The sequence below is a fragment of the Salmo salar genome, chromosome 08 (genome assembly GCF_965601325.2).
Source record: "Salmo salar chromosome 08, fSalSal1, whole genome shotgun sequence".
Lineage (NCBI taxonomy): Eukaryota > Metazoa > Chordata > Actinopteri > Salmoniformes > Salmonidae > Salmo > Salmo salar.
Genome location: NC_138298.1, coordinates 37239116 through 37265760, shown reverse-complemented (window position 1 = coordinate 37265760; position 26645 = coordinate 37239116). Strand labels below are relative to the sequence as shown.

General features: G+C 44.6%; 1 protein-coding gene across 1 annotated transcript; it reads left to right on the top strand.

Annotated features, from left to right (window-relative positions):
* The first annotated feature begins 1016 nt into the window (after positions 1–1016).
* LOC106564637 (uncharacterized) lies at positions 1017–25516 on the top strand. The gene is made up of 12 exons (XM_045712873.2): positions 1017–2267; positions 6558–6688; positions 7692–7803; positions 8367–8478; positions 8785–8900; positions 9071–9248; positions 9433–9610; positions 13934–14095; positions 16697–16797; positions 20510–20754; positions 21733–21925; positions 22189–25516. Exons 1-12 carry the CDS (start codon positions 2111–2113, stop codon positions 23435–23437), a joined length of 2934 nt encoding a protein of 977 aa, XP_045568829.1. The 5' UTR covers positions 1017–2110; the 3' UTR covers positions 23438–25516.
* The last annotated feature ends 1129 nt before the right edge of the window (positions 25517–26645 follow it).

Here is a 26645-nt window from a genome sequence, read left to right as displayed (position 1 = left end):
GATCCATCAGTTCGTCCATGTTTGTCATCCACAGTTATGGTGACACTAGGGTTGGAGTCCGTTCCTCTTCAGTTCGAGGCCAGGCACCATAGCGTTAAATTACATTTTTGCTTCTACTTATCGATTTTTGTAATTTGAACCATTTTAATATTAGTGTTTTGTTAAATAAAAATGTGGAAGTTGATAATTTTATATGTTCCTTAGTTTATCGTAGTACCATCAACATTTCATGAGTTGTTACCACTTAAGTGGACATGCGTCCATCATTTCAATGATCATTGAAACACAATTCAAAGCCGATTACATACATAATGTTAACTGGACTATATGTAGTATGTTACTTTGAAGAGATGGTGATTGGGTCTAGGTAAGTGTTTCCTAGTCTAAATTCAGTGTATTTGTCTTCAACTGTTCGCTAAATATAGCCTACCTTTTTAGTATTTTACAGATAGAAATATTACAAACATTTATCCACAATCTGCTATTAATAAATCCGGTCCTAGAGTTTCGTAACACAATTAAATCAAAATATTTAGTTAGACTGACTTCCAGTGTACAGAGAAGTTGATTTTCGTGATATGGGGTGGCAGGTAGACTAGCGGTTAAGCGCGTTGAAAACCATTACAGCATCTGACTTGTGATTGTGGAAGACGCACCTCCCCTGACTACTATCGTTGACTTCCACCTGAAATCCTCTGCTTTTGGAAGTCAACTCAAATACGCTCAAGGTCTTTCATATACTTTACAATGGTCATCGACTGGGATGTCTTATCACCCTACATTATATTTTATAATCACCCACCCTGCTTCCTGATTGTCACATAGTGTGTGTCTGAGACTATGTTCACACGCAGTAATAATGTCCCCCCCCACACTCTTCGGAGCCCGCTGACTCCCAGGGATGGACAACTGTCCCCTGCACATGCTCACAGGGTAAAGGTCAGCCCTAAAGCCGGCCCCTTTTTATTTTTAGGCTCTCAGGGGGGTTCCCGGGAGAAAGACGACACCCTGTTCCTCTAACGAGAGAGAGACGTCCTCGTCCGCTTGCTGTGTTCATCAGTGGGTTTGTGAAGAATGCAGCCCTTTACAAGTATTTCTAACTGCATCAAATAGCCTACTGTGTCTGATATAGACGTCATCAGAGAAGGCCTTTTAACAGGTGTCCAAACACTGGTTAATCCCATCCACATGACCCTCAGGTCTGGGGAAACATGCATAAACAGTCGGGAATTCGCCTTGACGCACGCATACACGCGTGCACAAACGGATCCAATGGACACGCAGTCAAGGGATGACCGGAAAAAATGTGTTTCTGAGTGTTTGTGCAAGCTGCTGGGACTCGGGAGGGACAACTAGCCTTAGTGTCATTTAATCTCTCTCTGTGTGTGTGACAGTTTCTCGCAAGATCGTCACGACGGGAGAGCAAGAGAAAATATATATATGGAAAACTGGAGAGAGTTGACATGTCTATAAAGAGTTATAGTATATGACTGCAGTATTTGACAGGATATTGAACTGCGATCAAAGAACTTTCAGTGCACTTTGGAACTGTATTTAGAACTTTGGAACTGTATTTGGAATTTTGGAACTGTATTCGGAACTTTGGAACTGGATTTGGAATTTTGGAACGCTCGACTTTTGATCTCCATAATCCCGATCAAATTCAACCCGTGGATTTAATTTGTGGAGAGAGCGCTTCGGTCTCACTCAGATTTCCTTGCTGTCGAAGTTTCTATTGGATTTTCTTATTGGATATAATAATCTTGGATTCAAACCATTCTTTTTTTGTAACCCATGATAAGGATTAAAATAATTCGAACCCTTTCTGGAGTTTTAATGTAACGGATGAGTTGTTTTATAATGTTATCGAATATTTCACCATACCCCCTTGGTTAGTTTCTCCACCCGAACCCAATCATTAGCGTCACATCTCTGAATAACGGTTCGGTTAATAGCTCAATCTGATCGCGTAACACTTGCGCACGGTGGTGCATGTGAGTGTTGGCAGTTGACATCGTTAACCAACCGGGTTTGTGTAGCCTACATCTGTTTTTGTGGATCTTCTCCCGGTTCTCTCGCTCCCACCGGGGTGAGAGTTTCTCTTAACCCCATGATGTTGCTCCTTTCCCCGGTTCTCCTCCTTCTGCTCCGCGGGGTCTTATTCGAGGCTTCGCAGAGCATCATCCAGGACAGCGGCTACTATCACCACAATGACCCGGAACTCGGACTCACCTTTGCCGGCCAAAGAACGGTGTTGGACTCGACAGGTAAAAAGGATCCCTGAATGACTGACGGTGACAATAAGCGTGGATAGCCGTAGCCTAAAAATGCGTCCATACGCTCTCATTACCTCGAAGTAAACCCTGCTCCAACATGGATCTAGCAACGATTGGATAGGTGAATAGGACAGGTATATAGGACAGGTAAATAGGATAGGGGAATAGGATAGGGGAATAGGATAGGTGAATAGGACAGGTATATAGGATAGGTGAATAGGATAGGGGAATAGGATAGGTGAATAGGACAGCTATATAGGATAGGGGAATAGGATAGGGGAATAGGATAGATGAATAGGATAGGTGAATAGGACAGGTATATAGGATAGGGGAATAGGATAGGGGAATAGGATAGATGAATAGGATAGGGGAATAGGACAGGTGAATAGGACAGGTGTATAGGATAGGTGAATAGGATAGGCGAATAGGATAGGTGAATAGAATAGGTTAATAGGATAGGTGAATAGGATAGTAGAATATGATAGGCGGATAGGACAGGTTAATAGGATAGGTGAATAGGATAGGGTCCACATATGTAGTTGAAACACAACCACTTCAGCCGTTCTGCTGCACTTCCGCTGATGTAAGAAGGGCTTTATAAATACATTGGTTTTGATTACATTTGATTGATTATGAATACATTTGATTGACTTGAGTCAGATCAGTGCAGATCTGGGTCAAATAGCATCAACACTTTCTTATCATTGAGCTGTGCGTAGTTTGCCCGGTGTAATGGAACCTGTGGAATATCCCCAAAAGTAAATCCAGGCGCAACTAAACTAGCTACATTTATTTGGCCCAGGTCTGCAGATCTTTGATTAATCAAGAGAAGTTATTCCAACCACAGGGCAATGTGTGTCCTGAAGCAGGATCTCGCGGAGACAGGGAGTGTTTTGCGCACTCAGCGGTTATCTGAGCTCGGTGTTAGGAGGAGTCATCAATGTTGAGAAACAACCTGGCATTGTGGAAATGTACCGTTTTATCAACACCTCTTCGGTCACTGGTCCTATCGTTCTATAGTCACTGGGACACATGGAGTTGCAGGACATTGGGCATTGGAGATGGGCACAGGTGTGGAGTGGCATGGTATTCTTGCCATGCAGTAGTCTAGCAGCTGTTTGTAGCCGAACATAGTTGGATGCGGGATGGATCATCTGAATTGACACATTCAGAGACACAGGGCACCACTGGACATTGAGAATTGGACATGAGCACTTCGGCAGGGCAAGGACCAGAGGTGTGGTTTGGACTGGGGCAATTCCATGATGACGGAGTTGCGTTGTGACATAGATGTGTCACTTTAGAATTTAACAAACCATGTAACTCTATGCACACAACCTAATTTCGCAGATTACAAGTGTATTTTTTTTCGAGCGCACTACACGATTTTGTATACAGGGAATTTCAATCACAGATAAAGACACAGTAGGTTACTTAAGACAAACAATCAACGTTGGTTGGTTGGTTGGTTGGGGAGGATGGGTGGGGGTGTTAGAATCTCATCATGGACAATTAGCATTTTTAGCTAATTAGCAACTTTGCAAGTCCTTATTACTTTTGAGCTACTTTTGCAACAATTTAACATGTTAGTTAATCCTTCCCCTAACCTTGACCTTAGAATAAAGGGTTAACTCCTAACCTTAACCCTAACCTTAACCCTTTAGCTACTTAGCTAGCATGTTTCCTTACCCTAATCTTAACCCCTATACCTAACCTTAACCCCTAGCCTAGCTAATGTTAGCCACAACAAATGATTAATGCCACACAAATCGTGTATTACACACCAAAAATACAAGGGAACAAGATTCCCACCTTTTCCATCGTCAATAATACATTTTCCCCATATTCTTGATTAATAATTTTAGTAAGCTCACTGTTTGTTTTCAGAGATGAAATGAATCATAATTGTAGGTTCATTATCATGTCTACACACTTTCTACCAGGGTTTAGTAGTTTAAATTCAGACTGAGTATTTTTCACCTCCTCCCACAATTTTGTTTGGGGGGGTTGTGACTCCCCCAGTGGAGAATTGTGGCAGTAGAGTAGAGAAGAGTACAGTACATTACAGTACAGTACAGTAGATTAGAGTACAGTAGATTAGAGTACAGTACAGTAGATTAGAGTACAGTACAGTAGATTAGAGTACAGTACAGTAGAGTACAGTACAGTACAGTAGATTAGAGTATAGTACAGTAGATTAGAGTACAGTACAGTAGAGTACAGTACAGTACAGTACATTACAGGAGAGTACAGTAGATTAGAGTACAGTACAGTAGATTAGAGTACAGTACAGTAGATTAGAGTACAGTACATTACAGGAGAGTACAGTAGAGTAGAGAAGAGTACAGTAGATTAGAGTACAGTACAGTAGATTAGAGAACAGTACAGTAGATTAGAGTACAGTACAGTACATTACAGGAGAGTACAGTACAGTAGATTAGAGTACAGTACAGTACATTACAGGAGAGTACATTACAGGACAGTACAGTAGATTGGAGTACAGTACAGTAGATTGGAGTACAGTAGATTAGAGTACAGTAGATTAGAATACATTACAGTACAGTAGATTAGAATACATTACAGTACAGTAGATTAGAATACATTACAGTACAGTAGAGCACAATACAGTAGAATACTGTACTGAACTGTGCAGTAGAGTACTGTGCAGTAGAGTACTGTAGAGTACAGTTTGGTTCAATGCAGTACAGTAACTCTAGTGTGCTCTACTGTTTACTGTACTGAACTCTATTATACTCAAGTGTACAGTACAGTGCAGGACTGAACCAATCATGGATGTCTATGTTTGGCCCCAAACAATTCCGGAACAAACCAAAAATTGGCATCTGTGGATGTTGAAATATAAATCTGGTCCAGACCGTACCAAAAACAATTCTGTGGACAAGGCAGACTGACCAAATTTCAACTACTTTTCAAATTCCATGAACATCCGGTGCCGGTCGGTGCTCAGTGACTAAGAATGCAGGTTACAGTGAAATAGGAGCAACAACGGCTCAGCCGCGAAGTGGTAGGCCACACAAGCTCACAGAGCGGGATGTCAGAGAGCTGAAGCACGTAAATCGTAAAAATCATCAGTCCTCGGTTGCAGCACTTATTACTGAATTCTAAACCGCCTCTGGAAGAAACGTCAGCACAAGAACTGTTCATTGGGAGCTTGATGAAGTGGGTTTCCATGGCCAAGCAGCCACACACAAGCCTAAGATCACCATGAGCAATGCCAAGCGTTGGCTGGGGTGGTGTAAAGCTCGCTTACATTGGACTCTGGAACAGTGGAAACTCGTTGTCTGGCAGTCCGATGGATGAATCTGGGTTTGGCGGATGCCAGGAGAACGCTACCTACCCCAATGTGTAGTGCCAAATATTAAGTCTAGTGAAGTAGGAATACTGGTCTGGGGCTGTTCTTCATGGTTTGGGCCCCTTAGTTCCAGTGAAGGGAAACTACAGCATACAATGACATTCTAGAAGATGCTGTCCTGTTTCAGCATGATAATGCTTCCATGCAAAAAGCGAGATCCATACAGAGAATGGTTTGTCGAGATTGGTGTGGAAGAACTTGACTGGCCTGCACAGAGCCCTGACCTCAACCCCATCTAACATCTTTGGGATGAATTGGAACGCCAACTGCGAGCCAGGCCTAATCGCCCAACATCAGTACCCGACCTCACTAATGCTCTTGTGGCTCAATGGAAGCAAGCCCCACAGCAATGTTCCAACATCTAGTGGAAAGCCTTCCCAGAAGAGTGGAGGCTGTTATAGCAGCAAAGGGGGGACCAACTCCATATTAATGCCCATGATTTTGGAATGAGATGTTCGACAAGCAGGTGTCCACATACTTTTGGTCATGTAGTGTATATTGATAAACCTTGTACTGCAGTGGGCTAAATCAGGGTCACACAGAGTGTTTCTTGGTAGCCTAAAACAAATCTACTTTGACACAAAAGTATACACCTCACACACATGTTTATGGACTTAAACATAGTAAGACACCTGTACCATGTCAGATATAGAGATGAAATGTATTACATTTAGAGTTTTCATCCCAATATTACACTTTATATACATCACAGAAGACCGAACTATAACAAAACAGTTTGACATAGAAACACCATATTTTTGTCAGTTAATTTTGTTTTTAAACTAATTCTGAAAAACATGAATAACATTCCACCATGAATGAGGCCACTAGAGGGCACTTTTGGTGATTGACTGCAGGAAAGGGCTACCTAACATATTGATAAATGTATTGATTGACCGTCTCTATAGACCCATGCCTGGTGGTGTCACCTCCCTGTATGAACGAGGCAGACCGATACAGTCTGGAGGGTCTGAGGAACATCCACAGAGAGATGGATGACGACCAGGATGGAGGGATAGAGGTGGAGGAGAGCGTGGAGGTACGGTAACCATGGAGGAGGGATTCAGGTGTGTTTTGATTGGACAACAGATGGTAGGGGTCTTTATTCAGTTACATGCTGTGTGTATATCCTCGTCGACCAGTCAGACCCTTACCATCTGTTGTCCAGTCTGTCTGTCTCATGATTCCTGTCCTGTTAGTTTGTTTAAGCCACAGACACTAGAACCCCTTTAGAATAAGTGACTCCAGATTAGAAGTGTAGAATGTTGGACTGTTTGTCCCAGAACTCCAGAACTCATCAGAATGTCACCCAGGGCTAGATGATCCATGGGATTGGGTTGCTGTTACCGTGGAGATGGGAGGGGAAGGTGGCTGATATTCCTGTCCTCATCACATGAAGAATCGAATTACAGCCAAGGATAGATTCCAAGATGGTGGAACGCACGCACGCACACACACACACACACACACACACGCACACACACACACACGCACACACACATACACAGACACAGACACCCAGTCTATTTTATCTCTAAACTAAAATGTCTTGGTCCTTATCATTGGTACAGTTGACAGTCGTCAAACTAATGTGGAAAGTTAGAAAGGTTAAGGATGTGTGAACTGTTTATTAGACATGTGTGGTTGTGTGTGTGTGTGTCCCTCTGTGTGTGTGTGTGTGTGTGTGTGTGTGTGTGTGTGTGATCCCTCTGTGTGTGTGTGTATGTGTGTGTGTGTGTGTGTGTGTGTGTGTCCCTCTGTGTGTGTGTGTATCCCTCTGTGTGTGTGTGTGTGTGTGTGTGATCCCTCTGTGTGTGTGTCCCTCTGTGTATGTGTGTGTGTGTGTGTGTGATCCTTCTGTGTGTGTTAGACATTTACCTTTTGACATTAAGCTGTAAGCTTTTCATAATCCTGTGTGTGTGTGTGTGTGTGTGTGTATCCCTCTGTGTGTGTGTTTGTGTGTATCCCGCTGTGTGTGTGTGTGTGTGTGTGTGTGTGTGTGTGTGTGTGTGTGTGTGTGTGTGTATGTCTTGGCTGTGTAGTTCATCATCGAGGACATGAAGCAGCAGCAGACCAACAAACACAGCAATCTTCACAGAGAGGACCAACACATCACCATAGAAGAACTATGGAGGGGCTGGAAGTTCTCAGAAGGTACGCTGTGTGTGTGATTATGCAATATGTTATTACATTCACAGTTTCTTCATTACCAAACCCTCCCACCTCTCTCCCCCTCCTCCTCTCTCTCCTTTCCCCTCCCTCTCTCCCTCGTGCTCTCTGTCCTTTCCCCTCCCTCTCTCCCCCCTCCTCCTCTCCTCCCTCCCTCTCTCCCCCTCCCCTCTCTCCCCCCTCCCTCCCCCCTCTCTCTCCTTTCCCCTCCCTCTCTCCCCCTCCTCTCTCCCTTTCCCCTCCCTCCTCCCCCTCCTCCTCTCCCCTCCCCTCCCTCTCTCCCCCTCCTCCTCTCCCCTCCCCTCCCTCTCCCCCTCCTCCTCTCTCCCTTTCCCCTCCCTCTCTCCTCCTCCTCCTCTCTCTCCTTTCCCCTCCCTCTCTCCTCCTCCTCCTCTCTCTCCTTTCCCCTCCCTCTCTCCTCCTCCTCCTCTCTCTCCTTTCCCCTCCCTCTCTCCCCCTCCTCCTCTCTGTCCTTTCCCCTCCCTCTCTCCCCCTCCTCCTCTCTCTCCTTTCCCCTCCCTCTCTCCCCCTCCTCCTCTCTCTATCAGTCCATAACTGGACTCAGGATGAGGTGTTGAGGTGGCTCAGGGAGTTTGTAGAGCTGCCTCAGTACGAGAAGAACTTTAAAGACTTCAGAGTCAACGGCAACACCCTCCCCAGGTGAGAACGGCCAATCAGAAACCTCAGAGAGGCTCTTCCTGGTGGGCACAGCCAATCAGAAAGCTTCTTACTGAAACTTGCTGGCCAATCAGGTAACACACCCTAGTTACAATGTCCATTTGGTAAATTTTGAGTCATTACTATACAATTACAAACAAATCCGAAGCAGCTCAATTTGTCAAATTAAAACGCTTAATAATAACAGAACAGAAAGAGAAACACAGTCCAATCAGATGTAGAAAGATCCAATCAGAACACTTTAGTTTTCTCGTCTAATCAGAGCTGGTGTTGTTGTGATGTGTGCAGGATAGCAGCCAATGAGCCGTCGTTCCTGAGTGGCCAGCTGAAGATCCTGGACCAGAGAGACAAACAGAAACTCAACATCAAGGCTCTGGACGTGGTGCTGTTTGGTGCTCCTATACGTGTGTAGACAGTACACACACACACACACACACACACACTTTGTGCATTTGCTCATGTCCACTGATTATATTGAAAAGCTCTAAACAAATGAAATCATCTTTCTCCTCTTCCCCCTTCCTCTTCTCTCCTCCTTCCTCTCCTCCTCCTCCTCCTCCTCCTCCTCCTCCAGGCCCACCCCATAACTACATGAAGGACTTGTTGCTGCTAGTTTCTGTGATGATGGGTGTAGGAGGCTGCTGGTTCTCCCAGGTGCAGAACAAAGCTTCTAAAGTTCACATCTCAAAGATGATGAAGGACCTGGAGAGTCTGCAGAGTGCTGAGCTCAGCCTCAGAGAACTACAGGAACAGTGAGTGTCTATAACTGTGTGTGTATAAGAGGGTTGAGGAGTACTGTTATGTGTGTTTCCTGCTAATGTGTGTGTGTGTGTATGTTTGTATGTTTCCTGATAATGTATGTGTTTGTCCTGCTTACCTCCGTGTGTGTGTGTCTTTCCTGCTGTCCTACTAACGCGTGACCCGTCCTGATACCAGGCTGGAGCAGGCCCAGGAGGAGAAGCGTAACGTGGCGGAGGAGAAACAGAACCTGGAGGAGAAGATGAGGGATGAGATCATGGGAGCCCAGGAGGAGGCACACAGACTCCATCAGCTGAGAGCTGGAGCCGTCAGTCAACTGAGCAGACTGAGATATGCAGAGGAGGAGCTGGAGCAGGTAGAGAACCTAACCTAACCTAACCTTAACTAACCTAACCTAACCCTACCTAACCTACCTAACCCTACCTAACCTAACCTACCTAACCCTACCTAACCTACCTAACCTACCTAACCTTACCTAACCCTACCTACCTAACCTAACCCTACCTAACCTTACCTAACCTAACCCTACCTAACCTAACCCTACCTAACCCTACCTAACCTAACCCTACCTAACCCTACCTAACCTACCCCTACCTAACGCGACCTAACCTAACCCTACCTAACCTACCTAACCTACCCCTACCTAACCCTACCTAACCTAACCCTACCCTACCTAACCTTACCTAACCCTACCTAACCTAACCCTACCCCTACCTAACCCTACCTAACCTAACCTAACCTAACCTAACCTCTACCTAACCCTACCTAACCTTACCTAACCTAACCTAACCCTACCTAACCTAACCCTACCTAACCTAACCCTACCTAACCCTACATAACCCTACCTAACCTAACCCTACCTAACCCTACCTAACCTCTACCTAACCTAACCTTACCTAACCTAACCCTACCTAACCTAACCCTACCTAACCTTACCTAACCCTACCTAACCTAACCCTACCTAACCCTAACTAACCTTACCTAACCCTACCTAACCTTACCTTACCTAACCCTACCTAACCTAACCTACCTAACCTTACCTAACCCTACCTTACCTAACCTAACCCTTACCTAACCTAACCTACCTAACCTTACCTAACCCTACCTAACCCTACCTAACCTTACCTAACCTAACCCTACCTAACCTTACCTAACCCTACCTAACCTTACCTAACCCTACCTAACCCTAGCTAACCTTACCTAACCCTACCTAACCTAACGTACCTAACCTTACCTAACCTAACCTACCTAACCCTACCTAACCTAACCTTACCTAACCTAACCCTACCTAACCTAACCCTACCTAACCCTACCTAACCTAACCCTACCTAACCCTACCTAACCTACCCCTACCTAACCGACCTAACCTAACCCTACCTAACCTACCTAACCTACCCCTACCTAACCCTACCTAACCTAACCCTACCTACCTAACCTACCTAACCCTACCTAACCTAACACCTACCTAACCCTACCTACCTAACCTACCTAACCTAACCTACCTAACCTAACCCTACCTAACCTTACCTAACCTACCTACCTACCTAACCTAACCCTACCTAACCTAACCCTACCTAACCCTACCTAACCTAACCTAACCCTACCTAACCTAACCCTACCTAACCTACCTACCTAACCTACCTAACCTTACCTACCTACCTACCTTACCTAACCTAACCCTACCTAACCTACCTAACCTACCTAACCTAACCCTACCTAACCTTACCTAACCCTACCTAACCTTACCTAACCCTACCTAACCTAACCTAACCTTACCTAACCCTACCTAACCTTACCTAACCCTACCTTACCTAACCTAATCCTACCTAACCTTACCTAACCCTACCTAACCCTACCTAACCTTACCTAACCTAACCCTACCTAACCTTACCTAACCCTACCTAACCTTACCTAACCCTACCTAACCCTAGCTAACCTTACCTAACCCTATCTAACCTAACGATACCTAACCTTACCTAACCTAACACTACCTAACCCTACCTAACCTAACCCTACCTAACCTAACCCTACCTAACCTTACCTAACCTAACACTACCTAACCCTACCTAACCCAACCTTACTAAACCCTACCTAACCTTATCTAACTTTACCTAACCCTACCTAACCTTACCTAACCCTACCTTACCTAACCTAATCTTACCATACCATACCTAACCCTACCTAACCTTACCTAACCCTACCTAACCTTACCTTACCTAACCCTACCTAACCCTACCTAACCTAACTCTTACCATACCTAACCCTACCTTACCTAACCTAATCTTACCATACCTAACCTATCCTAACCTAACCTAACCCTACCTAACCTTACCTAACCTTACCTAACCCTACCTAACCTTACCTAACCCTACCTAACCTAACCTTACCTTACCTAACCCTACCTAACCCTACCTAACCTTACCTAACCCTACCTAACCTAACCTAACCTAACCTAACCCTACCTAACCCTACCTAACCTAACCTAACCTAACCCTACCTAACCTTACCTAACCCTACCTAACCTTACCTAACCCTACCTAACCCTACCTAACCCTACCTAACCTTACCTAACCCTACCTAACCTAACCCTACCTAACCTTACCTAACCTAACCTACCTAACCCTACCTAACCTAACCCTACCTAACCTAACCTAACCTTACCTAACCTAACCTACCTAACCCTACCTAACCCAACCTTACTAACCCTACCTAACCTTATCTAACTTACCTAACCCTACCTAACCTACCTAACCCTACCTTACCTAACCTAACTTACCTACCTACCTAACCCTACCTAACCTTACCTAACCCTACCTAACCCTACCTTACCTTACCTAACCCTACCTAACCTACCTACCTAACCTAACCTTACCTACCTAACCTACCTAACCTAACCTAACCCTACCTAACCTACCTAACCTAACCTTACCTAACCCTACCTAACCTTACCTAACCTTACCTAACCCTACCTAACCTTACCTAACCCTACCTAACCTAACCTTACCTTACCTAACCTTACCTAACCCTACCTAACCTACCTAACCTACCTAACCCTACCTAACCTAACCCTACCTAACCTACCTACCTAACCTAACACTACCTAACCCTACCTAACCTTACCTAACCCAACCTTACCTAAACCCTACCTAACCTTATCTAACTTTACCTAACCCTACCTAACCTTACCTAACCCTACCTTACCTAACCTAACCTTACCATACCTAACCCTACCTAACCTTACCTAACCCTACCTAACCTTACCTAACCCTACCTAACCTAACCCTACCTAACCTAACCCTACCTAACCTAACACTACCTAACCCTACCTAACCTTACCTAACCCAACCTTACTAAACCCTACCTAACCTTATCTAACTTTACCTAACCCTACCTAACCTTACCTAACTCTACCTTACCTAACCTAATCTTACCATACCTAACCCTACCTTACCTAACCTATCCTAACCTTACCTAACCCTACCTAACCTTACCTAACCCTACCTAACCTTACCTAACCCTACCTAACCTTACCTTACCTAACCCTACCTAACCTTACCTAACCTAATCTTACCATACCTAATCTAATCTTACCTACCTAACCTATCTAACCTTACCTAACCCTACCTAACCTTACCTAACCTTACCTAACCCTACCTAATCTTACCTAACCTTACCTAACCCTACCTAACCTAACCCTACCTAACCTTACCTTATCTAACCTAATCTTACCATACCTAACCTAATCTTACCATACCTAACCTTACCTAACCTTACCTAACCCTACCTAACCTTACCTAACCTTACCTAACCTTACCTAACAATACCTAATCTTACCTAACCTTACCTTACCTAACCTTACCTAACCCTACCTAACCTTACCTAACCCTACCTAACCCTACCTTATCTAACCTAATCTTACCTAACCTTACCATACCTAACCTATCCTAACCTTGCCTTGCCTAACCTAGCATTACCCAACCTTACCTAATCTTACCTAACCTTACCATACCTATCCTAACCTAACCTTACCTAACCTTACCTAACCCTACCTAACCCTACCTTATCTAACCTAATCTTACCTAACCTTACCATACCTATCCTAACCTTGCCTAACCTAGCATCCTACCTAACCCTAACGTACCTAAGCTAACCTAACCCAAACTGAGCTGACTCAGATGTGTAGAGGAGGAGCTGGAGCGGGTAGGGTTGTCCTCGTGTCCAGTTTAAGTGGTTCCATTTCTCCTGCACCAGCCCTCAGCTTTAGAGCAAACCAAGTGGCAGGGCTGTTTGGAAGGTTTTTTCAAATTAAGGAGTGGGCCTTTAACCGCCTTTGATCTTCCAAACACATGCTATTTGCTAACCAGTTCCATCTCCTGTGTGAAGCAAGTCCACAGTGTAGGAAACGCTATCAGTATTGGGTTAAGGCTGGTGGTGAAAACGGGCCATCAATCAATCAATCAAAATCTCTAACCCTTTTCCTGTGTGTGTGTCTGTGTGTGTCTGTGTGTGTCTGTGTGTGCCTGTGTGTGTGCGTGTGTGTGTGCCTGTGTGTGTGCCTGTGTGTGCCTGTGTGTGTGCCTGTGTGTGCCTGTGTGTGCCTGTGTGCGCCTGTGTGTTTGTGTGCGCCTGTGTGTTTGTGTGCGCCTGTGTGTTTGTGTGCGCCTTGTGCGTTATCTAGGTTCGGGGAGCATTAAAGAAGGCAGAGAAGGACATGATGGCTTACTGGTCTGTCCCGGAGGCCCTACAGCTCTGGCTACAGCTGACCCATGAGGTGGAGGTCCAGTACTACAACATCAAGAAACACAGTGCTGAGCTGCAGCTGAACGTAGCCAAGGAAGAGGTAGGAGACTACTGATTATTTGGTGGATTAGTTGGTTGGTGGATTAGTTGGTTGGTGGATTAATTGGTTGGTTGGTGGATTAGTTGGTTGGTGGATTAGTTGGTTGGTGGATTAGTTGGTTGGTTGGTTGATTGGTGGAATAGTTGGTTGGTTGGTTGGTGGATTAGTTGGTTGGTTGGTTGGTGGATTAGTTGGTTGGTTGGTTGGTGGATTAGTTGGTTGGTTGGTTGGTTGGTTGGTTGGTTGGTGGAATAGTTGGTTGGTTGGTTGGTTGGTGGAATAGTTGATTGGTTGGTTGGTGGATTAGTTGATTGGTTGGTTGGTGGATTAGTTGGTTGGTTGGTGGATTAGTTGATTGGGTTGGTGGATTAGTTGGTTGGTTGGTTGGTTGGTGGAATAGTTGGTTGGTTGGTTGGTGGATTAGTTGGTTGGTTGGTTGGTTGGTGGATTAGTTGGTTGGTTAGTTGGTTGATTGGTTGGTTGGTTGGTTGGTGGAATAGTTGATTGGTTGGTGGATTAGTTGGTTGGTGGATCAGTTGATTGGTGGATTAGTTGATCCGTTGGTTGATTGGTCCAGTACTACAACATCAAGAAACACAGCGCTGAGCTGCAACTGGCCACCGCAAAGGAGCAGGTAGGAGAGAGACGTAAAACCAATCAATCAGTTTATTGATTCAACTGATTGACTGTTCACTGACTTCACATATGAAGAAAGAACATAGGGGCTGTAATTAACCCCTGGTGTGGACATGACCAGGATAATGCATTAAACAAGTCATCTGTCCTCTATATTAACCCCTGGTATGGACATGACCAGGATAATGCAATAAACAAGTCATCTGTCCTCTATATTAACCCCTGGTATGGACATGACCAGGATAATGCAATACACAGTCATCTATCCTCCATATTAACCCCTGGTGTGGACATGACCAGGATAATGCATTAAACAAGTCATCTATCCTCCATATTAACCCCTGGTGTGGACATGACCAGGATAATGCATTAAACAAGTCATCTATCCTCCATATTAACCCCTGGGATGTAGGGCTAGGGGGCAGCATTGACACGGCTGGATAAAAAACATACCCGATTTAATCTGGTTACCACTCCTACTCAGTAACTAGAATATGCATATACTTATTACATATGGATAGAAAACACCCTAAATTTTCTAAAACTGTTTGAATGGTGTCTGTGAGTATAACAGAACTCAAATGGCAGGTCAAAACCTGAGAGATTCCTTTACAGGAAGTGGCCTGTCTGACCATTTCTGGAACTTCTTTGCCATCTCTATCATTTACTAAGGATCTCTGCTCTAACGTGACACTTCCCACGTCGTCCATAGGCGCTCAGAGCCCGGGAAAAAAGAGAATGTCGTCATTCCAGCCCCAGGCTGAAACACATTATCGCCTTTCTCAAGTGGCGTCAAGGGACACTGGGCTTATGCGCGTGACCCCGACCGCCCCCGCCTTTGGGATTTTTTCCTCTGTTTGCCGAAAAGGAGATTCCCTGTCGGAATTTTATCGCTTTTCTACGAGAAAAATGACGTAAAAATTGATTTTAAACAGCGGTTGACATGCTTCGACGTACGGCAATTGAATACTTTGAATTTTATTGTCAGGAATTGCGCCAAGCGCGCGACACTTCTTTACTATTTCGGATAGTGTCTGGAACGCACGAACAAAACGCTGCTATTCGGATATAACGATGGATTATTTTGGACCAAACCAACATTTGTTATTGAAGTAGACGTCCTGGGTGTGCATTCTGACGAAGACAACAAAAGGTAATGACATTTTTATAATAGTAAATATGATTATGGTGAGTGCTAAACTTGCCGGGTGTCTAAATAGCGAGCCCGTGATGCCTGGGTTATGTACTTAGAATATTGCAAAATGTGCTTTCACCAAAAAGCTATTTTAAAATCGGACATATCGAGTGCATAGAGGAGGTCTGTATCTATAATTCTTAAAATAATTGTTATGCTTTTTGTGAACGTTTATCGTGAGTAATTTAGTAAAATGTTAGCGAATTCCCCGTAAGTTTGCGGGGGGTATGCTAGTTCTGAACGTCACATGCTAATGTAAAAAGCTGGTTTTTGATATAAATATGAACTTGATTGAACAAAACATGCATGTATTGTATAACATAATGTCCTAGGGTTGTCATCTGATGAAGATCATCAAAGGTGAGTGCTGCATTTAGCTGTCTTCTGGGTTTTGGTGACATTATATGCTGGCTTGAAAAATGGGTGTCTGATTATTTCTGGCTTGGTACTCTGCTGACATAATCTAATGTTTTGCTTTCGTTGTAAAGCCTTTTTGAAATCGGACAGTGTGGTTAGATTAACGAGAGTCTTATCTTTAAATGGCTGTAAAATAGTCATATGTTTGAGAAATTGAAGTAATAGGATTTTGAAGATTTTGAAAATCGCGCCACAGGCTGGCAGTGGCTGTTACGTAGGTGGGACGAATTCGTCCCGCCGGTCCCTCTAGAGGTTAAACAAGTCATCTATCCTCTATAGTAACCCCCTGGTGTGGACATGAACAGGAGGATGTGACCTCATATTTACCCTTGGTATGTGTATATCCTGTCCAGGCAGAGAAGATCAAGAAGAAGAGGAGTTCCCTCATGGGGACCTTCCACGTGGCTCACAGCTCCTCACTGGATGATGTTGACACCAAGATCCTGGAGGCCAAGTGAGAGACACACATACACACACTTGTTTTTCTATCCTCGTGGGGACCTAAAAATTGATTTCCATTCAAAATCATATTTTCCCTAACCTTAACCCCTAACCCCTAAGCTTAAAATAGCTTTTGTCCTCATGGGGACGTGGGGATTTCAGGTCCCCACGAGGATAGAAGAACAAGATCACAAACACAGACACACACACAGTCTTAATTTAGTAAACAATAACTATGACAAAATAACAACCTATTTTTCCTGACTAAAACTATGAGGATAACGAGATCAGAGAGAGAAAAACATAACTGTAACAAATTACTTTGAATTTCAGTCGATAAAAAGAAAATGTGACATACGAGAATTCCACATCAAATCAAATGTATTTATATAGCCCTTCGTACATCAGCTGATATCTCAAAGTGCTGTACAGAAACCCAGCCTAAAACCCCAAACAGCAAGCAATGCATGTGAAAGAAGCACGGTGGCTAGGAAAAACTCCCTAGGAAAAACTCCCTAGAAAGGCCAGAAACCTAGGAAGAAACCTAGAGAGGAACCAGGCTATGAGGGGTGGCCAGTCCTCTTCTGGCTGTGCCGGGTGGATATTATAACAGAACATGGTCAAGATGTTAAAATGTTCATAAATGACCAGCATGGTCAAATAATAATAATCATAGTAGTTGTCGAGGGTGCAACAAGCACGTCCGGTGAATAGGTCAGGGTTCCATAGCCGCAGGCAGAACAGTTGAAACTGGAGCAGCAGCATGGCCAGGTGGACTGGGGACAGCAAGGAGTCATCATGCCAGGTAGTCCTGAGGCATGGTCCTAGGGCTCAGAGAGAGCATATTATTAGAGAGAGCATATTTAAATTCACACAGGCACACACCGGATAAGACGAGAAATACTCCAGATGTAACAGACTGACCCTAGCCCCCCGACACATAAACTACCGCAGCATAAATACTGGAGGCTGAGACAGGAGGGATCAGAAGACACTGTGGCCCCATCCGATGTGAATGTTAAAGTCACCAAAAATTAGAATATTATCTGCTATGACTACAAGATCTGATAGGAATTCAGGGAACTCAGTGAGGAACACTGCATATGGCCCAGGAGGCCTGTAAACAGTAGCTATAAAAAGTGAGTGAGTAGGCTGCATAGATTTCATGACTAGAAGCTCAAAAGACGAAAACGTCATTGTTTTTTTTTTTGTAAATTGAAATTTGCTATCATAAATGTTAGCAACACCTCCGCCTTTGCCGGATGCACGGGGGGTATGGTCACTAGTGTAACCAGGTGGTGAGGCCTCATTTAACACAGTAAATTCATCAGGCCTAAGCCATGTTTCAGTCAGGCCAATCACATCAAGATTATGATCAGTGATTAGTTCATTGACTATAACTGCCTTGGAAGTGAGGGGATCTAACATTAAGTAACCCGATTTTGAGATGTGAGGTATCACAATCTCTTTCAATAATGGCAGGAATGGAGGAGGTCTTTATACTAGTGAGATTGCTGAAGCGAACACCGCCATCTTTAATTTTGCCCAACCTAGATCGAGGCACAGACACGGTCTCAATGGGGAAAGCTGAGCTGACTACGCTGACTGTGCTAGTGGCAGACTCCACTAAGCTGGCAGGCTGGCTAACAGCCTGCTGCCTGGCCTGCACCCTATTTCATTGTGGAGCTAGGGGAGTTAGAGCCCTGTCTATGTTCGTAGATAAGATGAGTGCACCCCTCCAGCTAGGATGGAGTCTGTCACTCCTCAACAGGCCAGGCTTGGTCCTGTTTGTGGGTGAGTCCCAGAAAGAGGGCCAATTATCTACAAATTCTATCTTTTGGGAGGGGCAGAACACCGTTTTCAACCAGCGATTGAGTTGTGAGACTCTGCTGTAGAGCTCATCACTCCCCCTAACTGGGAGGGGGCCAGAGACAATTAATCGATGCCGACACCATCTTTCTAGCTGATTTACACGCTGAAGCTATGTTGCGCTTGGTGACCTCTGACTGTTTCATCCTAACATCGTTGGTGCCGACGTGGATAACAATATCTCTATACTCTCTACACTCGCCAGTTTTAGCTTTAGCCAGCACCGTCTTTAGATTAGCCTTAACGTCGGTAGCCCTGCCCCCTGGTAAACAGTGTATGATCGCTGGATGATTAGTTTTAAGTCTAATACTGCGGGTAATGGAGTCGCCAATGACTAGGGTTTTCAATTTGTCAGAGCTAATGGTGGGAGCCGTCGGCGTCTCAGACCCCACAACGGGAGGAGTAGAGACCAGAGAAGTCTCGGCCTCCGACTCCGACTCGCTTAATGGGGAGAACCGGTTGAAAGTTTCTGTCGGCTGAATAAGCGACACCGGTTGAGCATTCCTACAGCGTTTCCCTCCAGAAGCCATGAGAAAGTTGTCCGGCTGCGGGGACCGTGCGAGGGGGTTTATACTAACGTTACTATCTGTACTTACTGGTGGCACAGACGCTGTTTCATCCTTTCCTACACTGAAATTACCCTTGCCTAGCGATTGCGTCTGAAGCTGGGCTTGCAGCACAGCTATCCTTGCCGTAAGGCGATCGTTCTCCTGTATATTATAAGTACAACGACTGCAATTAGAAGGCATCATGTTAATGTTACTTAGCTTCGGCTGTTTGAAGTCCTGACGAACCATGTCCAGATAAAACCTCCGAGGTGAAAAAGTTGAATGAAAAAAGTTGAGTGAGGGAAAAACTAAAAATATACGGTAATGAAAAAGTAAAAACCGTGAGGTAGCAAAGTAAGATCGGCAACAAAACGCACAGCAGCACGTAAACAAGTCTGCAAGTTGTGACCGGAAACAGGAAGTCACACACACCAGGATCTGTTCACTACAACAGCCACATGTGACTGATGGACATTTAACTTGACATGAATCTACTTTTCATCCGTTTTGTCCAATTCTAACCAAGCATGCAGAATATTTAATGTAGTCCTCTCATTGGCAGAATTAAAGTTGTGTGATCTGATCTGACTGGCTCTCCCACACAGCTTCCAGGTGGTCTCTTCATTCACTCTTCAGTCTTTTGAACTGATGTGAAGCAGGACACTGGACTTGTAACTAACCTCAACTCAAAACAATGTTTACTCTCACTCTTACTTTCATGGGGGCTATTTTCTGATTTGATTACATCAGAAGCTCAGTTTTCCCATGTGTGCTGTTATTCGTTCATCTGTGCCACAGTCCGCAACTATGAGTTGCAGTTGCTGTTCTCGTGTTTTTGTGACGTGTTTTTGTGACGGAGTTGACGTGTTTTGTGACGAGTTGACGTGTTTTGTGACGTGTTTTGTGACGGAGTTGACGTGTTTTTGTGACGGAGTTGACGTGTTTTTGTGACGGAGTTGACGTGTTTTTGTGACGAGTTGACGTGTTTTTGTGACGAGTTGACGTGTTTTGTGACGTGTTTTGTGACGGAGTTGACGTGTTTTTGTGACGGAGTTGACGTGTTTTTGTGACGGAGTTGACGTGTTTTGTGACGTGTTTTGTGATGGAGTTGACGTGTTTTTGTGACGGAGTTGACGTGTTTTGGTGACAGAGTTTTTGTAACAAATTTGACTTTGTTGTGTCACAGTAACATACTAAACTAATGTATGTTGTGTTGACATAGCTGACATGTTACTGTATTATAGCAGTCCTTACCTGTGTGTTGTATCAGCTAGCTGACGTAAACTGTGCTTTTGACATCCCTCACAGGAACGCCCTATCAGAAGTCACGGCCTGCCTACGGGAGCGTCTCCACCGCTGGCAACAGATAGAGCGTCTGTGTGGTTTCCCTCTCCTCAGGAACTCTGGCCTGGCCAGCCTGACAGCCACGCTGTATTCAGACTCTAACTGGGTGGCAATGCCCAGGGTGTCTGTTCCCACCTTCCCTTCCTGTCATGAAACAATACAAGGCTCTCTGGAGGATCTGATGGAAGACCCCTCAGCACCCATCTTAGGTAGGTTATAGCAATCAGTCGCTCGGTTGGTCAATATAATGAAAATATAATATGGTCATTAAGCAGACATCTTTATGCAAACAGATTTACAGCACAGTGAGTGTATGTTTATGGGATCACCGTGGTAATCAATCAACCAATCTCATGCCCATACGTAGTCAAGGGCTTGACGATTAGTTGACACGTTGAATCAGGTGCTAGCTCTGGAATATATCAAACACATGGAACAGCTGGGGGTCCTGAGGAGAGGTTTAGAACAGCTGGGGGTCCCCAGGAGAGGTTTGGAACAGCTGGGGGTCCCCAGGAGAGGTTTGGAACGGCTGGGGTTCCTGAGGAGAGGTTTGGAATGGCTGGGGGTACCGAGGACAGCCCCGAGGAGAGGTTTGGAACGGCTGGGGGTCCCGAGGAGAGGTTTGGAATGGCTGGGTGTCCCGAGGAGAGGTTTGGAACAGCTGAAGCTCCACAGGAGAGGTTTGGAACAGCTGGGGGTCCCGAGGAGAGGTTTGGAACGGCTGGGGGTCCCGAGGAGAGGTTTGGAATGGCTGGGTGTCCCGAGGAGAGGTTTGGAACAGCTGAAGCTCCACAGGAGAGGTTTGGAACAGCTGGGGGTCCCGAGGAGAGGTTTGGAACGGCTGGGGGTCCCGAGGAGAGGTTTGGAATGGCTGGGTGTCCCGAGGAGAGGTTTGGAACAGCTGAAGCTCCACAGGAGAGGTTTGGAACAGCTGGGGGTCCCGAGGAGAGGTTTGGAACGGCTGGGGGTCCTGAGGAGAGGTTGGAGAACCACTGCCATACCTGATTCAAGGTTTAAGTGATTAGCTGCTTAGTTGAATCAGGTTTAGTTTTATTTTTGCGAGGTTGTCCATGAATAGGTTTCCATAAAATGAAAAAAATTCCAAAAATGGTCCCCAAAAATTGTCCCCAAAATTTGTCCCCAAATTTTTTTTTACCGGGAATGTTCCCTTACCTTTGCAACCCTAGTTCCATCAATGAAGCGCTCCCCTCGCTCTCGTGGATCTACCTCCACCGTGTGTCGTCAACGGCGTTCTGGACACGCCTCCTCTTCCTCTTCCTCATCCTCCTTCTCCGACCCTGATATCCTTATCCCTATCCACACCACGCTCCCCTGCTTCGAGGAAGAGGAGCAGATCTTCATCAACGCCCAGCGGAGGGGGTGAGTCGCACAGTTTCAATTCAGTCAATTTAGGAAATAAACTGACGTTCCAATTCTGATTCCAATTTTCTACAACGCTTCTCTGTGTCCACTGATTACAAGCTTACTCACGGTAACACTTACAGTATTTTCAATGTATGATTGAAACTTTGTGAACCTTGATGGAATCTTTCTCTCTCTATATCTTTTCCTCTCTCTCCCTCTCACTCTCCCTCACTCCCCCCCTCTCTCTCCCCTCCCTCTCTCTCTCCTTCTCTCTACAGAGATTCTCAGGTAATTTATTCTGACAGGACCCCTCCTGTCAGCAGAAGGTCATCAGAACCTTCCGGAACAGAATCCCCCGTTTGTAAGATATCTAGTGGAGAACTGGAAGCTTCCTTGGATGAAGCCACATTGAAGACATCATCTAAAGACGAGCCAGACTCTTCTGCTGTGGACAACACTGCTCCAAGGAAAATGCAAAGAGGCAAAAGTGAGACTTCCATGGACCCCCCCGCCGACGCAGCAGCCAAAAAGGTCTTGGGTCGTTCGATGGACAACGTCTCAAGGAAGTCATCCAGAGATGAGTATCACGAGGTTCCGTTGGAGACTCACGTCTCAAAGAAGAGGTCTCTTCTATCTACAGACATGATCGGTGTGTCTCTGGACACCGGCTCCAGGCAGATGATGAGAGAGAGCAGGGGAGAAGTCTCATTCAACAACACCATGAGAGGAAGGCCCAGAGAAGAAATGGTGGCGGCCATTGGAACCCCAACGAGAAGGATATCCCGAGAGGAGGTGGACTTCTTAGCCGACAGCGCTCAGAGGAGGATGGCGATGACCAGAGACAAACTGACCCTTCATCTGGACAGCAACTCTTCTCACAAGATGCTCAGGAAGAAGATAGAGTTCCCAGTGGAACCACCATCTGCCGCCACGAGGAAGATATCGATAGACGAACACCATGAGATGTGCTCTCACGCTGGCAGACGAACAAACAGCGATAAGATTGACAGATCCATAGACACTCCCACTGGGAAGATCTACCCGGACAGGGTCGACAGTGCCCCGGAAATCCCCAAACGGAGGATATCCAGGGAGGAGTATGCTGGGTCGTCCCAGTTGGGTCACGGTCCCCAGGTTTTGGATCGAGGTCAGTTCGGACAACCTGACCTCACATTGTCTACGCCATGGAAACAAGCCCAGACCCCTGACCCTTATACCTCCGACCACCTGACCGAACTGGTGTATGACGGAATTCTGGAGAAGTCTTGTATCACCCCAGCAACGACCCCAGCAACAACCTCTGACCTGCCCCAGAGGATCACGGAAGGAGGAGAGCGAGAAGGGAATCCTCCTGTTCCGCCCCCGAGGAGCGGCCGGTCCCTAAACACGTTGCCCCCGGAGATGAGAGGCGAGAGGCACCAAAAGGACAAAGACAAAAGCACGAAGTCATCCAAACTCAAGAACCTTTTTAAGAAAAGGAAAGATCATACCCCAGAACTGCCACAAGGGGGCCTGAACAATCTCTGACCGTTAACTGGAATTTAAACACTTTTTTATGTTAATTTTTTTAACCAGGAATTCTCTTGAGGTTATGAAACTCTTCATTTTTTTAAAAGAGAGAGATCTGGAAAGACCTCAGCCATGAAAAGCTGAGAGGAAACATGAACATTAGTCTTATAGATTTGATTTTCTAAAAACCGACACGGATTCTTGGCTGGGATTGCATGTTTGAAAGAAAAAAACATGAGCAATAGGCTTGATAAATGTTTTTTCAAAGTCAACAAAGACTGATTTTTGAAACCCAGAAAAATAGTGTCCTGGCCGAAAAAGCGCAGATTACTGGGCAACATCTTATTTTGGCAATGGCTAGTCAATGGGCAGGCACCAAACTCTTGAGTTGACATGTCAGTCTCTAAGACTGATCAAACTCATACTGGACTGAATACTCTGAAAACAGGAGACAGTGTTTGGTATAGTTTCGGTAATATTTTGGTAATACAAAGCAGAATCAATTAACCAGCTATCTTTTAATTCACCATAGTTAACCCTCTAACTTTGATAAATAACCAGAAATAACTATCGATTTTCTGGTTCATTAAGAAAAGCTAAACTTAGATATGTGTGTCTTTGGTTGTTTAGTCAATTGGACAATGCCCATGTCAAGCTTAAAGGTATAAAAAGCTATTTTCATAACGTTTAGGCAAGTTAGCTGGCTAACTCATTGATCCTGCTTTTATAGTATACCCCTCTGGCCGGATGTCCTCAGAGGGACAAAGAGGATGAAGGGTGTAAGATAACCTATGGTGCACAAATGTTGTCTCTGCAAGGAAGTCTTAATAAGTAGACCAATGATGGGTGTCCCGTTTCAGCTTCATTTGGAAGCAGTGTGATCCCATACTATGTTTGATCGCCTCCTATGTTCAGCGTTGGGTGTTTAGAGCTGAGCTATTTATTTCTTGACTAGGAAGCATTTCTTCGGAGCTCTTCTCCTGTACGATAGAAGCAACTGTAGTTTATTTGGATTGGGGAGTGCTGTTCAATGGTTCCTAGACCTTTTTATCAGTACAGTCACCGTGCTTTGTTCAATGGTTCCTAGACCTTTTTATCAGTGCAGTCACAGTGCTGTTCAATGGTTCCAATACTTTTTTATCAGTGCAGTCACAGTGCTGTTCAATGGTTCCAAGACCTTTTTATCAGTGTAGTCACAGTGCTGTTCAATGGTTCCAAGACCTTTTTATCAGTGCAGTCACAGTGCTGTTCAATGGTTCCTAGACGGTTACCTCAGTGCAGGCACAGAGCTTTGCTTGGGGGAGATTTCTAGTATGTGTACGGTTGCAACATTTAGATAACTTTCCCAAATTCCCAGGTTTTCCGGTCAGAAGATTCCCTGGAATCTTGGTCAGAAGATTCCCAGAATTTAGAGGGAAAATCGGGAATATTCCAACCAGGATTTCTGGAAAACCTGGAAATTAGTTGAAAAGCATGTTTTTTTTTTTATTTTAACTAGGCAAGTCAGTTAAGAACAAATTCTTATTTACAATGATGGCCTAGGAACACTGGGTTAACTGCCTTGTTCAGGGGCAGAACAACAGATGTTTTACCTTGTCAGCTCGGGGATTTGATCAAGCAACCTTTCGGTTAGTGGCCCAACGCTCTAACCACTAGGCTACCTGTTGCTTTTCGTTTCTTTTAGAACTGAGCTTTGAGAAAGGATGTGATTTTTTAAAAACTAAATTAATCTAATTAAATTAGCGTGTTTTTGAGAATTGTTCTGTTCTTTTTCTTTGTGGAAGTTCAGTTTTTCTTTTCAAGGTGATTCATTTACTGATTTTATTTGAATGTGCCTTTGGGGGATAGTTTCTCAATTTTTATGTAAAAAAATTTTCATGACATCTTTTACTTGTTTGTTAATTAAATATAATTTATTTTATTGACCGTTTTACAGTCTTGGGTGTCTAGGATAGAGTCAACTATATCTAAAGAAAGTCTTGACCAAGTCAAGGTCCTCAGAAACGGACCTGCACTAAAATACTTTATTGAAAGGAAACTTTGTATGCATTGATAATGATGAATTTTAAAATAAATGTTAACAAAATTTCAAATGTATCATTGTTTTGTAAGTATTTATTGCTTGGTTACAGTACATTTTCAAACAAAATGCTAAAACAGTCACATAGCTACAGATAAAAGTAAAGATAACCTTTTCAGGCACTAAGGGAATACATTTAATTGGTATTAAACACGTTGGGTAATGGGTGACGCACACAACTTTAATCAAAAGACAAAGCATAAAGGCTCCATTGACAAAACGTATTGCACGATTTTCTAGAAAAACAATACTGATTTTATCATAGAAAAACCTATTACATCTCTCAGGGGACATAACAACTACAGTGGTGTCATGGAGAATGACTGGTCTCTGGTCTCTCAGGGGACATAACAACTACAGTGGTGTCATGGAGGAGACTGGACTCGGTCTCTCAGGGGACATAACAACTACAGTGGTGTCATGGAGGAGACTGGACTCGGTCTCTCAGGGGACATAACAACTACAGTGGTGTCATGGAGAATGACTGGTCTCTCAGGGGACATAACAACTACAGTGGTGTCATGGAGGATGACTGGTCTCTCAGGGGACATAACAACTACAGTGGTGTCATGGAGGACTGACTCGGTCTCTCAGGGGACATAACAACTACAGTGGTGTCATGGAGAATGACTGGTCTCTCAGGGGACATAACAACTACAGTGGTGTCATGGAGAGACTGGACTCGGTCTCTCAGGGGACATAACAACTACAGTGGTGTCATGGAGGATGACTGGTCTCTCAGGGGACATAACAACTACAGTGGTGTCATGGAGGATGACTGGTCTCTCAGGGGACATAACAACTACAGTGGTGTCATGGAGGATGACTGGTCTCTGGTTATTTTCTGGCATTCCTCCTTGCTCCTAATATAAAAAAAAACAACATTAAAACTAGTACACACGTCAACAGATATTCGTCATAATCAGTAGGGAAGAACAGACATGTCATTCAGTAAGGGACTGTAACAATATTGTAAGATAATACACAACACAGAGGACTAGAGGTCAATGGGGCATGAATGATCAATGGAAATTGTTTTTCAGTTCGACATCTGTGTAGGGATTTCAGTCCGGGACTCATAGCTACATGTCAAGTTCTCATTGGTCCAAATCGTCTATACATTGAGCCTGAAACGGGATACTTGTT

Coding starts and splice junctions, on each gene's coding strand:
- LOC106564637 (XM_045712873.2), top strand. CDS start 2,111: ATGATGTTGCTCCTTTCCCCGGTTCTCCTCCTTCTGCTCCGCGGGGTC. Junction 8,901..9,070: donor GCTGTTTGGTGCTCCTATAC/GTGTGTAGACAG, acceptor CTCCTCCTCCAG/GCCCACCCCATAACTACATG. Junction 20,755..21,732: donor CCCCTCAGCACCCATCTTAG/GTAGGTTATAGC, acceptor TTGCAACCCTAG/TTCCATCAATGAAGCGCTCC.